At 46.3% G+C, this 17,389-nt stretch overlaps 1 protein-coding gene across 6 annotated transcripts in view; it reads right to left on the bottom strand.

The window, feature by feature from the left end:
• Positions 1 to 17,389, bottom strand: part of LOC147606446 (protein INVOLVED IN DE NOVO 2-like) — a 52,277-nt gene that overhangs the window by 10,560 nt on the left and 24,328 nt on the right. For 5 of the 6 annotated variants that reach the window (XM_086791849.1, XM_086791851.1, XM_086791853.1 and 2 more), the window contains 3 exons: positions 12,046 to 12,224; positions 11,520 to 11,633; positions 8,157 to 8,375 (listed from right to left, as the gene is read on the bottom strand). In XM_086791849.1, coding sequence (XP_086647975.1) covers positions 8,157 to 8,375; positions 11,520 to 11,633; positions 12,046 to 12,224 — 512 coding nt within the window. The remainder of the gene's footprint in view (positions 1 to 8,156; positions 8,376 to 11,519; positions 11,634 to 12,045; positions 12,225 to 17,389) is intronic. The other variant, XM_086791854.1, reaches the window with a different exon arrangement.

Consider the following 17,389-nt stretch of genomic DNA (forward strand, 5'->3'; position numbering starts at 1 on the left):
TCCGCTTAGGACACTTCCTCCAATAGTGGCCTTTCTCGCCACAATCATTGCAGGATCGTTCGGCCTTCAACTTCTCTCGTTCTGTGTCGGGCTTCGTCTCAGAAGACTTCTCCGGTGAAGCCTTCCCTTTGCCCTTGTTGTTATTCCGACCTTTTGACCATTGGCCAGTTAAGCCTTCGAACCTGCGCTGTGAGGAGGGTTCGTGAAACATTCCTCCTGGTCCAAGACCATGGGCACAAGCTCCTCCCAGGTAATGGTGCTGAGCCTGCCACTTGTAATCAAAGAGGAGTAGAAAGCGGAATACTGAGCAGGCAAGTGGGACAACAAAGTAATGGCAATGTCTTCAGATGATATCTCCCTCCCAGCCTAGAGGACTTCCTGCTGAAGGGCCTGCAGCATGTTAATGTGCTCCCGCATTGTCGACGACTTTGCAGGGTTCATAACCCGCATCTGCACTTCCAAGGAGATCCTCTTCATGGGTGATACCCTGTTATAAAGAGAAGCCAAGTGCTGCCATATGCCTCTGGCCAGCGTCATGTGCTTTACGAGATTGATTACTTGAGGAAAATAAATGACCGGACCCTGGCGTTGACACGATCCCACATCTGTGCCTGTGCCTCGCGGTCCTTCTTCATTGTTGACAATAACTCCCCTTCCTCTGCTTCCGGCCTTGGAACCCCGATAACGATGAAATCAGCAAGGTCATATGACTCCGGCACAGACTCCATCATAACCTTCAAGATGCCGTAATTGTTCCCGTCCAACTGACGGTCTACTGGGAACGTGGGGAGAGTCGGGATCTTCACATGCTTCTCAACCATCTCTAACAAATCTGCCATCGCGGGGATGTAATTGAAAAGGGTGGGTGGGTGGGAAAAAAAAAACTTTAATCCTGCAAGTGGTTGCCAGCACCTTAGGCCGCCTTCCTCTTGCAACTTCTCTTCCCAAACAGTCCAAACAATCCACCAATCAGCAACGTAACTATCCCCCTCTTGCTCAGAAAACTCCCAAGATCTTTCAAGAGCCTAGGGCTCTGATACCATGTCAAAATACGCTAACCAAATCTGAGACCACAAGAGCAAGTAGAGTGCAGAAAATAGACAGCACAAGAGAAGGAGAGAGATAGGCGTATAACTCTTCTCTATACACAAGATCCTGAGGAAAAACTGAATGAATACAATGTGGGAGCTATGGGGCCTATTTATATGGCCCCATGAGTGCAGTCGGCCAGCGCATCATGCCCCACCAGCCCTCACGACTGGGCACAGCCAGTCGGCCAGCAGAGAAAAAACCCACAACTCCTTCTGATCAAGTCGGCCAGCTCCAGGTGAACAAGAGTGTAGTCGGCCAGCATCAGAAGCTCCTGCCAGCCTGTGGCAGCCACCCACACCATGGAAAAATGGGGAAAAAATACAGGGAGTAAGGAAAAATGATAAAACACCTATACAGGGCGGGCACACCCACAACAGAGGCCCTGGTGTCTGATAAAGACAGGAGATGACTTCTATCACCCTCATCCGTCAACGACCCGCCTGGATCAAAGTACCTTTGTCACCATTCGGATGGTTTTGGATGCTATTGACAGACTACGTAATGGAAGAGCCCAAGACCAGGATTGTTTGGTAGCATAACATTTTTCACATGCTAGAGATGTATTGGCACCACTGCTAGTACACATGTTTAACAGGGCCATTTGCGAAGGTTTCCCAGACAGTTTTGGTCGGCACATACTATTGTACCTCTATTTAAGAGTGGTGACCCCATGATACCAGGGAACTACAGGACCATCATGATTGGCCATTGCTTGGCCAAGATATTCGGATCTATTTTGGATCGAGAGCTAAGTAGATGGGCTGAGACACATGGACTCAGAGCACCTGCGCAAGCAGGTTTCAGACGAGGTTTCACGACTTTTGATCACATATTTACCCTCAGGGCTCTCATTGAGGAGGGACGAGCACAGGGGAAGAGGATATATTGCTGGTTTGTGGACTTCCGCAAAGCCTTTGACACGGTGCCATGTGCCAGACTCATGAGGAGATTGCATGACATTGGTATTCCTGAGGAGATGCAATGGGGCCGAATAGAATGATACAAGATACAATGGCAAGGGAGTGGGGGGTCCATTATATATGGACCCCAGGCAACAGTCGGCCTCCTCCAAAGGAGGCCAACTGGGTCCAGTTCTCCACGACCTGCTTTAAAAGCCAGCCGGCCAGCACAAACAGGGTCGGCCAGCACTGTCCCAAGGTCGGGTACAATCGGTCAGAGAAAAAAAAGAGAACAATTGGCTGCCAGCACACGACTGCCACCCCAGGCCAAAAAAAAAATGAAAAAAATATGGGGAAAAATACGAGAGGAAAAATGAGAACAACACCTACAAGGGCGGGCACACCCACAACAAAGGCCCTAGTGTCTAGATAAAGACAGGAGATGACTTCTAACACCCCCTCTCAGCTCCTGGCTATGAAACCAACCACAGGGAGCTGGGGTGCCGCCTAAGCAAATCCTGAGATAACGACTTCGTGAAGAGGTCCACCGTACTGTCCTTCGTCGAACAGAACTCTAGCAAGATGTCATCAGCAACAATCTTTTCACGAACAAAGAAAAGGCCAAAATGACCTATGAGACCAAAATAGTCCATCATCATCATCTGGATACATCATCAAGATTCAAGGGTACAAAGTAAAATGCAATGAGCTGAAATGAACCGGTAGAGTATAGAGAGAGCTCCAAAAGACTCAAACCAGCAAAATATATATATATATATATATATATATATATATATATATATATATATATATATATATATATATATTTTGGTGGACGCCTCGATCAGGCAATCGTACGCCTCGAACGCCTCTAACCGTTAGGCGCGCCTCATAACAACTATGCTCCAGTGGAAGCCCAATCCTGCCATGCAACCTCTACAACCTCACCACCTCACAAGCAGCATCACAAGCAGCCCGGTACTCGGCCTTTGTCGACGACAAGGCAAAAGATGACTGCCTCTTACTACTCCTAGGCCTGAAGTAGATCTCTTCGTGTTTGGATCTCCTCCCCAATCTCAGTCACTCCAACCGTGGAGTCGGACTCCATCTATCAATCCCCCTCCTGTGTAAAAGAGTCCATGATCCTTCGCATGCTGCAGAAACCACAAGATACGCAATCCTGCCTCCCAAAGAGTCGTCTGCAACCATGAGTTCAACTGCCTCATCAGGAAGCTCCCGTCCAATCTGGTATCCATCAACCAAATCAATGAACCATTCTGCTTCCGAGTCAAAGAGGCATCACACTGCTCACAAGAATCAACACCTGTCACAGTGGAAAGCCAAGTCCTGGAAACCTGCTGAAGACCACCAAGGCCTTCTGAAACCTGTCAACCACCCCCTCTGAATCCAGAACCACAAACCCTCGAGAATCCACCTCCTTCTGCAAGTAATCAACTACCACCTACCTGTCTTTCAAAGAGGTCCCCGTGGAAAGAACATCCTCATCTACAGGAGTTTCTTTGTCCCGAATACTACGAGACATCAGAGTATAAGTCACCTGTAAAGTTTCCTCCGACTAATGAACACAAGAACCACCAACATCAGTACTGGAAAGTTCCTGCAAACTGCTGCCATCAAGTGGCAAGCTATCCTCCATCTAGTCCGAGAGAGCCTGCACCTGCAGCGTATTCACACTTAAGTGGCCATTACCAGACTGCCACTCATCACAAACCTGAGGACATGGGAGAGAGAGTGCTAAAAGCTTGTAAACTCCATTCTCCACTCTGCCTTCCCAAACCACCTGGCATGTTGCCTTGTCCAGGAGAGCAACAAAATGCTCATCAAACTCCACCCGTACGCCAGTCTTGCAAACTTGATGCACTAACAACAGATGAAAACCAAGTGACGAAACATACAACACCTAGGAGGAATGCTTCCCCCCTCTGCCATCGAGAACTATCTCCAACCTGCCCTCACTGTGAACTGGGATAGTGGATGTATCCCCAGTAAGAATGTGACCAGAATACTTGCAGAAATCCTGTAAAGCCGAACAGGAAGGAGTCATGTGTGCCTGGAAGCACCACTATCTAGAATCCACTCCCGAGTATCCGTTGCGGAGAGTCCTCCAACCTCCTCCCTGCCTGAAGAAAATGAAACATTGGTGTCCATCACCTCCAAGTGCACAAAAGCCGGAGTCTTCATGATTACTGCTGAGGAATCTTCACCCTTCTCGGTCTTCCGCTTGGGACACTGCCTCCAATAGTGGCCTTTCTCGCCACAATCATTATAGGTCCTCTCTGCCTTTAGTTTCTTGCGGTCAGCGTCGGACTTCTTCTCAGAAGACTTCTCCGATGAAGCCTTCCCTTTGCTCGTGTTACGTCCTTTCAACCGTTGGCCAGTTAAGGCCTCCGAACCTCCGCCCTGTGGAGGGTTCGTGAATCGTTCCTCCTGGTCCAAGACCATGGGCACAAGCTCCTCCCACGTGAAGGTGCTGAGCCTGCCACTGGTAATCAAAGACGAGTAAAATGCTGAGTACTAAGAAGGCAGATGCGAAAGCAACGTTATGGCCATGTCCTCTAACGATATCTCCTTCCCAACCTGGAGAACTTCTTGCTGAGCTTGCAGCTTGTTAATATGCTTCCGCATCGTCGACGACTTTACAGGGCTCATAACCTGCATCTGTACTTCCAAGGAAATCCTCTTCATGGGCGATACCCTGTTGTAAAGAGAAGCCAAATACTGCCATCACAGTATAAATTTGGTAACCACCTTGTAACCAAACGACTAAAAAGTTACAAATTGTAATCTAATTTAGATTGATGATTACCATGTGGTAACTTTGCACTAGTAAAAAATTACCAAATGATAACTCGTTTTTTAAGAAAAATCACCATTTAATTTAGGGTTTTTCTATGTAAGTCTATATGACAAGGCTCGAATTCATGACTTGAGGCTCACCAAGTTCCCTCAATAACCGATAGAAATAGCTTTAATTTTTTGAAACTCATACAACATCTAGCGTGTATGAAAGAAATGAAGAGATCTTTAAGATCTAGAAAATTACTAAATTGTAACTCAAAATTTGAAATATGTTACCAATGGTAATTTTATGAAAATCTCAAATTTATAATATGACGGCCATATACCTCTGGCCAGCGTCATATGCTTTACATGATTGATTACATGCGGTGTGCAGTTGAGGAAGACAAATGAACGGACCCTAGCGTTGACACGATCCCACGATTGTGCCTGTGCCTCCCGGTCCTTTCGGGTTGACAATAACTCCCCTTCCTCTACTTCTGGCCGTGGAACCCCAACAACGATGAAATCAGCAAGGTCGTAAGACTCCAGAACAGATTCCATCATAACCTTTCATATGTCGTAGTTGTTCCCATCCAATTGACGGTCCACCGGGAACGTGGGGAGTGTAGGGATCTTCACATGCCTCTCAACCATCTCTACTGCCATTGCGGGGATGTAATCTGAAAAAGGGTGGGTGGGTGGGAACAAAGAAGAACTTACACCTGCAAGTGGCTGTCCAGCAAATCAGCCCGCCGTCCTCTTGCTTCTCCTCTTCCCAAACAGTCCCGAACAGTCCAATCAACAACACAACAGTCCCCCTCTTGCTCACACAAATCCCAAGAACTATAAAGAGCCTAGGGCTCTGATACCATGTCAGAATACGGAGCGGAGATGATGACTAAATCTGGAAACACAAGAGCAAGTGCAGTAAAAACGGCAATGGAGAGAGAGGCGTATAACTCTACTATATATACACAAGAAGAATCCTGAATAGAATGATACACAAGGGAGTGGGGGGTCCATTATATATGGACCCCAGGCAACAGTCGGCCTGCTCCAGAGGCAGCCGACTGGATCCAGTTCTCCACGACCTGCTCTAAAGGCCAGTTGGCCAACACAAACAGGGTCGGCCAGCACTCTCCCAAGGTCAAGTACAGTCGGCCAGAGAAAAACAAGAGAACTGGTTGCCAGCACACAACTGCCACCCCAGGGCAAGAAAAAATGGAAAAAATATGGGAAAAAATACGGGGAGTGAGGAAAAATGAGAACACCACCTACAAGGGCGGGCACACCCACAACAAAGGCCCTGGTGTCTAGATAAAGACAGGAGATGACTTCTAACAGATGTGTACCTGGCTGAGATTACATGGCATGACGATTGATGCACTCCCTCCATTTGATTACAGCCTGGACTGCCCCTTCTTGGACCTTAGTCGCTCTGAACAGAATAGGGTGATCAGGATGGCCATCGTGAGGCTAGATGCAAAAAGCACATGGTCCAGCCCCCCCTACCTCTAGGCACGAAGATGGCCCACTATCGGGACCATTTTCCACATCTCTCCCCAGATGGCTTTGTGACACGGTCTACATACATGGACACCCATCTCTCACATGGCATTCGCAGTGCCATTGGACAGATCTGCACTTCATCACATCAGCTGAGGGTAGAGACTGGCAGATACGAGGGGATGAAGCCATAAGACCACATTTGTCAGCTATGTCACCAGGAAGTGGAGTCAGAGGAGCACTACATATGCCGATGTACCGTGTACTATGAGATACGAGGGACATACTGGTGTCTCTTCCGAGAGGGTTTTGGACCATTAGGACATGTGATGGAGTTTGAGGATCAGAGGTGTTTGGGGCTTTTCTTATTGGAGCTCAGATGCCATCGAGAGTCTCTCCTACAAGCCAGGTCAGTACACCAGGATCCACCCCGCCAGCGAGCCATGACAGATTTCTTCAGGGCCAAGACCACCCCGGCAGATACAACCAAGACCTCCACGACCCCTCGGCGAGCCAAACGTCCCATAGACGTCCTTCAAGAGGAGTCACCCTTGACAGAGCCATAGCACTTTGTTGAGCGAGACGCCCACGCTTATCAGGACCTCGTCCACAACCGCTTCATCACCGGTGGATTAGAGCCATCATCACCCCCCCATGAGACGACTGCCCCGCCACTTTAGTTTCTCTATCTTACAGCACCCCATGAGAGAGATACTGAGATGAGCAGATTACACCAGTCTTATGCTAGCTGTAGATATTATACACTTTTGTTGTACCTCAGTAGCAGTATTTTCCTTTCATAGCTGTTTAGGACTGTTTTAGGACTTTTTTAGTACTTTTTGTCTTACTTTTGATGAGACACCATCAGCTGTGGACTATGTTTTGGTCTCATAGGCCACTTTGGCCTTTTGCAGACGTTAATATATCTTTCTTTCTTTCTCTCTCTCTCTCTCTCTCCCCCCCATATAAAGCATTGTACATGGTCTCTTCCACCCATCCATGTCTTTGCACCAAGTCACCATGGCTTGATCTTTCCATCTCTCTTTCCAATCACACTTGCTCATGGCTGAAACCATGTTCACCTACACCGGATGCCCCTACTCCATGGACCACGCAGCGCACACTCATAGCATGTGCCACATATGCCACCCCGCCTAAAAGGCATCTCCCTAGACAATGATGCGATTCAGGTGCAGCGAGGTAGACGGTCGAGACCCACTGGTCCAAGGAGATGCTCCACTCCACAGCTCCAGATCCAAGAGATCCTCTAGAGATACAAAAGTGCCCCTCCACAATCAATGAATGTGGAGAGCCTCTATACAATGGAGGACCCATTTGGATCCCCTCACATCTATTGGAGGCTGATGCTCCTCTCATGTTCCATGTTCCTAGTATTCCATGATGGGATTCCATGGACAGTTTTGTATCACTCCGGTGAGATAGCTTTGTTTTGTTTCTATTTTATTTTCCGTTCCGTGATGAGACATGCCATGGACATTATTGTATCACTTTGGACTCATAGGCCCATTGGGTCTTTAGTAGACGCTTAATCTTTCTTTCTTTCTCTCTCTCGTGAATTGCATTGCAGATTATAGAACTAAGATATAGCAGAAGTGGTTGCTTGAGAGACCCACTATCAAACATTCTTGATCGAAGTCAAACTTGACACTGGACGATGGCTCTTAATCAACTAGTTTCATAGAATAATGCAACATTGTTGAAATACCCAAAAAAACCATTAAATATCACAAACTTACTTTTGACCTTTTTTATTATTAGAATTTTTATATATTCAAATGAAACCAGGAAAAAATGCAACGTTGGTTTTTGCAAGCTACAATTATTGCTGCACATTACCTCAAATTTATCACCTTCAATTGGCACAATTTTGAATGGGTGCCAGGATCCATCTCTCAAGTTCTCCTCCCATCGGGAAACCAATGAAACAAAGGCAATCTCCCAGCCCTCCACTTGGTCCTTATACTTCTCTGCGCATGCTATCTTCCAAGGTTCATGATTCAGCTCGCCCACTCTTTTAATCCCAATAGACTTATTATCACCTTTGCTTTCAAGTATCTGAATTGTTAAAAGATATCTTTCTGGTCATGTTCTTAGGCAGTTTACAAGAAAGAAAAATGCTCCAACTAAATCTCAAAGAAGTCAGAATGCAATTTTCAATCCAATCATATAATAAGGCAAGAGAAAAACCTGGGTGATTAAGATAGCCCATGGCTTATTGAAATTTTGAATGTATCATGAGATGCCTAGATATCCATCTATCCAGTCTCTGTCAACCATACACTTTTGACACAGGCTCCCTGTCGTATGATGACAATATGATCCATAATAAATGTTGCATCAATGTCCATCTATTTTGTCATCGCTAGTTTCTATTTTCTTTTGTATCTGGCATTGTGCATGCAGGATGAAAGGAATACACATCAAAGAGGATATAGTGGTCCAAATGGCAATCCCCTCACATATTCGCCAATCAGACATGTGATTCATGGGCTGTTGAACAAAATTGTATCCCTCCTCTGGGGTGCCCCTGCATTGCTTTGTAAGTCCTTGGTTTCAAGATGCCACAAGCCTCAATGCAAGCCCCTATAAACATGCCATTATTTTCCTGGATTTGATTGGTTGATAATGTGACTCCTAATCTACGTTAATGGTCAATGCGGAGAAAGAATGCACGGAGTGCATGACATTGATTGTGTTGCTCATTTCAATCGGTGCTCATTACCATGAGCAACTAATGCCACAGGTAATTATGTTCACGGTGAACGCTGCCGACCCTCTCTCATCTTCCCAGGAAGCTCAAGTGGCAACATGAAACTGACCATCGGAAACCCACTATCTATGTGTAGTTTTGGAGGTCCAAACTCAGTAAGGATGACATGGTGGAAGATAGTGGCTTTGTTGTTCATGCTTGTTCAGGACCCTTCTCAAATTAGGGTAATAAACTAGATGCCTCATCTTACTACCAACAGAGCATGGAAGTTACATGACTTCTAGGGAACTGTCTGGTTACATGACTTCTAGGTAGCTGTCTGCTGTTTCTTTAGAAAAGACACCTTGCAGAGCAGATGCACACATGGTAGCCCAAGTCTCCACCTCACCCCATGTTCCATAGCACATGGGGAAGCCATGTGTCTATGAGGTTGAATTCCAATAGCAGGGAAGCAATCTGACCCCCACCCTTTGGTAGTAGCCGTCCTCCTCTGCTTCACTACAGCAATCCACTAGAGTCACTTTAACAACACATTACAGAGCCTAAACTCATCTCCTCAACTTCTAGGTGGCAAGATATAGAAGAATCTATTCTGGGAGTATAACATTACAATGTTGGCTTCACCCCATTGGAGCTAAAAAGAACTATTTATGTCCTGCCCAAAGAATGGCCTTACTCCCCTCGTATTTTCAATCATATGGTTAGACATCATACGGGATTTACTAGAGATTTGGGATACATGAGAGATGCTTTTATGCTATGTGTGTGTGTGTGTGTGTGTGTGTGTGTGTCTGAAAGGTCTTGTTCATTTCATCCCCAAGAGGTTTCCCAATTGATATGGATTTCCTTGTTTGGAACTGCCTACAAAGTCCTTGCCAAGGCAGACAGCTTGAGGCTCCAACCTTTCTTGCCAGATCTGAAACATGACACTCAAACTGGTTTCATGCGAGCAAGACTATTTTCTCATAATGTCTGCCATTGTACTGTTTTACATTGGTAAGGCATATTTTTTTATTTTTTAACTTTTTTGCAAGGTGAACTTTTACTAAGTAAGACCAAATTACAACCAATTCCAGGATAAAGTCCTGTAAAAGCCTCATACAAATTTATGCAAACAAGAGGTGAGGCTGTAGTAACCAATCTGGAGAGTCAAAATGTCATCATGAAGGCCTTGTGTCTGTACTTCTGAAAGAAAAGACCATGGTCCCACTCTCTCATAAAGTAAGCTATCCTGGCCACTGAAGCGCAAGGACCCAGAATCCTGCCCCACAACCATGAGGGGGTGTACAATATCCCGCCAGATTATTGAGAGCAACTGAGAGGCATAAGTCCGGGTCCAATCTAGAGCCTCTGCACACCGAGATCTCCAGATCTGCCATGCAGTAAGACTAGCGATGATCTTTCAAGCCAAGCCTGCAAAAGCAGAATTAGGTCTACGCATAGATACTGGTACTGCATCCAGGGTGATAGGTTGAGGGACTCCGCTACGGATCGAGATGGACCTATCCAAATTTGCTCCTCGTACAAAAACCTGAGGATGCTCCCTCGTACAAAACCTGAGGACCTGACTGTGTAAGACAGCACATATCCCCAATTGATGCAGCAAGTCTCTCTCCTAATCCTGTCAATCAAAGTGTGCAATGCCTTGCCAGATCCTCTGGGACTCTCTGGAACCCCATGTGCAATTTGGAGTGGAAAGTCACTCTCAAGCATTTTGAGGAGTGGATCAAAGGGTTTCTTTCTTATATTGCAAAGCTCACAGAAACGTCTTATACATGGTAGATTCTTGCCCCCTCTCGACAATTTTGGATTCTATGAGTAAAGGGTTCTTCCTTATACTGCAAAGCTCACAGTAGCGGCTTATACATGGTCAGTAAGAGACAGCTGCTTCTTGTAAGAGAAGATCAGGAGGTCATGGACAGTGTGTTAATGAAAGACACGACAGCCTTTCTTGAGGCTTCACCATGATTCTTTTTTTCTCTCTTTCCATGAGTAAAAACCCATCTGTAGTAACAACTCGGGTGCCCTGAGTCTCCCACCCGAAGCGGGTACAATTGAATGCTCCTGTAGGACGGGGGAATCTTTGGCTGGGATATTAGGAATCACCTGGGCTTCTTGTTTATTTTGTATTCATTTACATGTACTCGGAGCAATTAGGTGCACACCAGGCACACGTGATCTTGTATTTGGAAGCAAACCCCTTTTGGTAATATAACCTAAAGGAGGAGGGTCGTCCCATTTCGGCCCCTAGTGTGGAGTAATGTGCATATTCTATCTGCAGTTGTGTTGTGTCATGATTAAGTGCTTTAAATCTTGTTTAAGGTTGATCTGATTCCGAAACATGTGCCTGCCCGTTACATTGGTACAGAGCTTATTTGGTATCAACTTATGTGATGCACACCTATTTGATAAAGAAAGGCCAAGAACCAAGGATCTCCCAAATTTGTAGTAGCAAGTACAACACAACCATAAAAAACATTATGGGATACCTCTAGGGCTGCTTTCGTAGCGCTTTGAATTTCGTCATTAAGCTCTCTCTCTTTGTATATCAACAGTTGAATGGTTTCTTCCAAACCCTCTTTCTGTTCTATCAGATCTGCAAGCTGCATTGCAACAGGTAATTCATGAACCTTTAATGCTAATTATTTGCTTCCCCAGCCCCTCCCCCACAACATTAAGATCAACTTCAAGAACAGAGCTTAGTTTAGGGGTCAAGCATCTTTGATAACTCTTTACATATAAACATACATACAGGCATGCATATGCATATGCATACATGTACGTATACGTATCTGTATATGCATATGCATATATTTATGTGTGTGAGAATTTCTATATACATATCTATAATCTATGTACATATGTATATACACACAACACAACACATCACATCCACAAAAACTAATTTGAAGATTTTGTGTGGAACAAGCAAATAGATTTTGTGTGGCACAAGCAAATAGATTTATAAAAATAGAGATCACGTAATCCTCACGCCAACACAGCCAAGATGCTGACCTTACAAATCTCCATTGCATCTAATTCTTTGTGACTGGTCTTCTCTTCAAGATCTTCACATCGATTTTGAATATTCTTTATTTCAGCTTGCAAATTACTCAGCTTTTCTCTCTCTTTCAAAAGTTCATTATCATGCATTTGTATAACCTTCTTTGCCTTTTCTTTAACTGTATCCATCTCTACATGAAACAACAAAGATTGACATGCATCAAAAGGTGAGAAACATTTAAGATGTAATTTCTTTAATATGCAGTTGCAAATGCAAGGTTTTTTTTTTTTTAAAGGTCATAAATCCTACAATATCCTGTTATATATTCCCACTAAGAACAGCAATTCCAAGAGTTACACACTGTGAGGCGTGGGATTCTTGGGATTTCTATCCAGCCTCACATGGTGCTCTCGAGGTATGCTTGGACGCCCCGAATTCTTTGCATCTATATGGGAGTACCTTGAGGTGGAGTAATGTGGCCTAGCCCGACCTCTCCTACCTACGATTAGATACAAGACGGCTTGTGGGCAAGGGATCCCGTGCCTCGGATACCCGCAAGTTATTTTCTCTCATCACTCTTGTGATCCCGTTGTAATCTCGTCGCTTGTCGGCATTTCATCAATATAAGTTTTGGGTTGGAAGCCCGCTTTTGAGTGACACCGTTTTCCATTGCCGGTTGCACGTTTTTGGTCATAACTCTCTCATACGAACTCCGTTTTCGGAGTTCTAGTACTAGAACTCCGAAAACGGAGTTCGTATGAGAGAGTTATGACCAAAAACGTGCAACCGGCAATGGAAAACGGTGTCACTCAAAAGCGGGCTTCCAACCCAAAACTTATATTGATCATAACTCTCTCATACGAACTCCGTTTTCGGAGTTCTAGTGATCCCGTTGTAATCTCGTCGCTTGTCGGCATTTCATCAATATAAGTTTTGGGTTGGAAGCCCGCTTTTGAGTGACACCGTTTTCCATTGCCGGTTGCACGTTTTTGATCATAACTCTCTCATACGAACTCCGTTTTCGGAGTTCTAGTGATCCCGTTGTAATCTCGTCGCTTGTCGGCATTTCATCAATATAAGTTTTGGGTTGGAAGCCCGCTTTTGAGTGACACCGTTTTCCATTGCCGGTTGCACGTTTTTGGTCATAACTCTCTCATACGAACTCCGTTTTCGGAGTTCTAGTACAGCCCGCTTTTGAGTGACACCGTTTAGAACTCCGAAAACGGAGTTCGTATGAGAGAGTTATGACCAAAAACGTGCAACCGGCAATGGAAAACGGTGTCACTCAAAAGCGGGCTTCCAACCCAAAACTTATATTGATGAAATGCCGACAAGCGACGAGATTACAACGGGATCACAAGAGTGATGAGAGAAAATAACTTGCGGGTATCCGAGGCACGGGATCCCTTGCCCACAAGCCGTCTTGTATCTAATCGTAGGTAGGAGAGGTCGGGCTAGGCCACATTACTCCACCTCAAGGTACTCCCATATAGATGCAAAGAATTCGGGGCGTCCAAGCATACCTGGAGAGCACCATGTGAGGCTGGATAGAAATCCCAAGAATCCCACACCTCACACACACCGATGGAACCCACAGTATTTTCAAAAAGCTCAAAGAGTAACAAATGATGTAAGATGACCTCATGAGCTACTAGGAGTACTTTTGCTTCCCCCTCACGGACTTTCCCTGTCTTGGGGGAGGATAAAGGATAACATAGCCTTTGGAATCGAAGATATTGAAGGTTTCAGAGACCTCAAGACCATGAGATTACCTTTCACAAAAGTTATATTCTGTCATGGGATTTTCTTATTTGAAACAATAACTTTCTAATTTACCCAAGATGATATCCTTAATCTAAGAAAACAAAAAAATTAAAATTAAAAAAAACATCTAGAGGGGTAAATATCTAGAAAAGAAAGGGTGGCACTTGCCACTCATAAGGTAAATAGCCACACTAGGGACAGTGATGCCAAGTGATCCCATTTTTGCCTTCAAACAAGAAAAGTCCCATGCTCCACCTGTGCAAAAAGGTGGCCCCTGGTTACTTTTTAGCCCTGGAGCTGTCTCCAAGACACTCCCAGCAACCACAGCGGGCATAGACATGGACTGTCTAGATTGGATTGACACTCTGCAAGACTTATGGACCCCTTCCTGATATCATGAGAGTGAGCAAGTGTCATGTGCACAGTGTGTATCTACCATGTGCTACACGCACACAAGACAAGCTTCGAGGTTGGGGAAGAGCTGAGTTAGGGATAGACTAACGGGCGGGCACCCAAGTATGGACGAGCGGGCACCCAAGTGTGGACGCACGATGATCGGCCAAGACCCTATAAAAGGGTGGCCAAGGTTAGTCATTAGTGATATAGAGTCTCGCGTGTCTTTGTGAGAGCTCTATGGTCAGGAGCCTGGATCTAGTGCAAACGTGCACCTGCTTTATGCAGCCGAGGCCGGCAGTAGTTTCGAGGCCCGCAAGGGAAGCTTCCTGGCAGTATGGGACGTCACGAGGTAGAGACTGATCGGTATGTCCATCTAGTTAGCTCAGCTCGTGGCTCGATGGGGACAGCCAAGACTTGTGGGCTTGCCCACGGCTGTCAAGGTTGGGAGGTGAGTCAGGCCAACATGTCAGAATATGCAGCGGAAATGATAACCAAACTTGGGTAGACAAGAGCAAGTAGACTGCAGAAAATAAACAGCACAAGAAACACAGAGAGATAGGTGTGTAAACTCTTCTCTATACACAAGATCCCGGAAAAACTGAATGAATGAGTGGTGGGGACAAGGGGCCTATATATACATCCCTGGGAGAGCAATCGGCCAACATATGAAGTGCCCACGACTACTGAAATTGGTCCCACGACTCCATAAATGCAGTCGGCCAGTAGACAAGTGTCCACGACTGAAAAACTCCAGTCGGCCAGCAGTCCAGTAGCCCATGACTGAGAAACATGCAGTCGGCCAGCACTGGAGTGCTCCTGGCATCCTCTGGCAACCATCCCCACCACTAGGAAAAATGGGAAAAAAATAGGGAAAAATACGAGGAGTATGGAAAAATGATAAAACACCTTATACAGGGCGGGCACACCCACAACAGAGGCCCTGGTGTATGAATATAGACAGGAGATGACTTCTAACACCCCCTCTCAGCTCCTAGCTGTGAAACCAACCCAAGGGAGCTGGAGTGCCGCCTGAGCGTAGCCTGAGGTAGAGACTTCGTGAAGAGGTCCGCCGCATTGTCCTCCGTCGAACAATAAAGTAGCAAGATGTCACCAGCCAAGATCTTCTCACGTACAAAGTGATACTGTATCTCTATATGCTTGGTCCGAGCATGGAAAACCGGGTTCCGAGCAATAGCTATACAACTCTGGTTATCGCACTGGATGACTGTGGGCTCCCTCTGTGGAAACCCAATCTCGCCTAGCAGCCTCCGCAGCCATACAACCTCACAAGCAGCACCACAAAGCAGCCCGATACTCTGCCTTTATCGAAGAAAGGGCAATAGTTGGCTGCCTCTTGCTGCTCCAAGAAACTGCTCCTGAGCCGAGGGTAAAACTGTATCCTGAAGTAGATCTCCTCGTGTCTGGATCTCCTCCCCAATCTGAGTCACTCCAACCTTGGAGCTTGACTCCATTCCCTCCTGTGTAAAAGAGTCCCAGATCCTTCGTACTTTGCAGATACCGCAAGATCCGCAATCCTGCGTCCCAATGAGACTTCAATGGCGTCTGCATAAAAGAGCTCAACAGCCCCACGGAGAAGCTCAAGTCCAATCTGGTGTTCAGCAACCAGATCAATGAACCAACCAACTTCCGGTACTGCGAGGCATCAACTGGCTCACAAGGATCCGTAATGGTTAACTTTGTGTTTGGGTCCATCGGCGAAGTAATAGGCTTGCAGTTCTCAATCCCAAAGGCCTCAAGCAACTCATGAACATACCGCTGCTGAGAGACGAAAAACCCCCTCTGGGTCTGCCAGATCTCCAATCCCAAGAAGAAGTGGAGTAAGCCTAAATCGGTCATCTCAAACTCCTTGGACAAGGCAGCCTTCGTCACTCCAATGTGCTCCACATGACCGCCGGTGAGAATGAGATCATCCACATAAAGGATGATAAGTGTGACCATGCCGCGTTCCCGAAAGAGATACAGGTTCGGATCTGCAACCGATCTCTGAAATCCAGTCCGAATAAAGAAGGAATCAATCTTCTGATTCCAAGCCCTAGGAGCCTGCTTAAGACCATACAAGGCCTTACGTAACCTGTAAACCATCCCTTCCGATCCTGGAACAATAAAGCCTGGAGGCTGCTCAACGTACACCTCCTCCTGCAGGTCACCATTAAGGAACGCAGATTTTACATCCATTTGATACACAGGCCACCTCTGAGAACGGTCCGAATTGTGGACATCCGCGCTGTCGGTGCAAAGGTATCCTCGTAGTTGATGCCTGGCCGCTGAGCATAACCTTTAGCCACAAGCCTGGCTTTGTGTTTGTCCATCGACCCATCAGACGCGTATTTGGTCTTAAAGACCCATTTGACACCAATGACTGACCACTTCGACGGCCTCGGTACCAACTCCCAAGTGTTGTTCTTCTCGATGGCATCAAGTTCCACCTGCATGGCTTTCCTCCAAGTATCCTGTGAAAGGGCTTCCTTTACGGAAGTGGGCTCTTTATCCCGCATGATACGAGACATCAAAGCATAGTTCACCTGAAGAAGCTCCGCCATGTTGCTTTTATCTCCGACTCGATGTGATCTTCGAGGGCCGTCCTCTGTGGTCCACTCGGAGGGTAGCTCCGTGACACCTGACTCCCGAAGGGTGTCTAACAACCACCTAGGTACTCGAACAGATCGTGGAGCCTCCTGTGGTCGCGGGGGGTCAATTCCAGCTGCGGGCTCAACCTCCTGTGATGACTGAGGTGGATCAACTGGAATGAAAGACTTGGGAATCATCATCAGACTCCTCTGGATCTCCAAGAAGTGGCGGCTCCTCGACAGTGGATGCTGGAACATGCTCGTCAAAGACCACATCCCGGCTAACAACAATCTCATTCCTCTCTGGATCATACAACCTGTATCCCTTGGAAAGAGAGTTATACCCCACAAATACCAGCTTGCGGGACTTGGAGTCAAGCTTCCCCCTCTGCTTCTTCGGAATATGTACATACGCATCACTCCCAAAGACACGGAAGTGCGAGACATCGGGTTTCCTGCCAAAATATGCCTCAAATGGAGTCATATGGGGTACTGAAGATGTCGGAGAGCGGTTGATGGTGTGGACAGCCGTTGCCACAGCCTCACCCCAAAGTGGACGAGGAAGATCACGATGCTCCAGCATGGTCCTCCTCGCCATCTCCACCAC

The sequence above is a fragment of the Cibotium barometz genome, chromosome 57 (genome assembly GCF_041138505.1).
Source record: "Cibotium barometz isolate CiBa-2024 chromosome 57, ASM4113850v1, whole genome shotgun sequence".
NCBI lineage: Eukaryota > Viridiplantae > Streptophyta > Polypodiopsida > Cyatheales > Cibotiaceae > Cibotium > Cibotium barometz.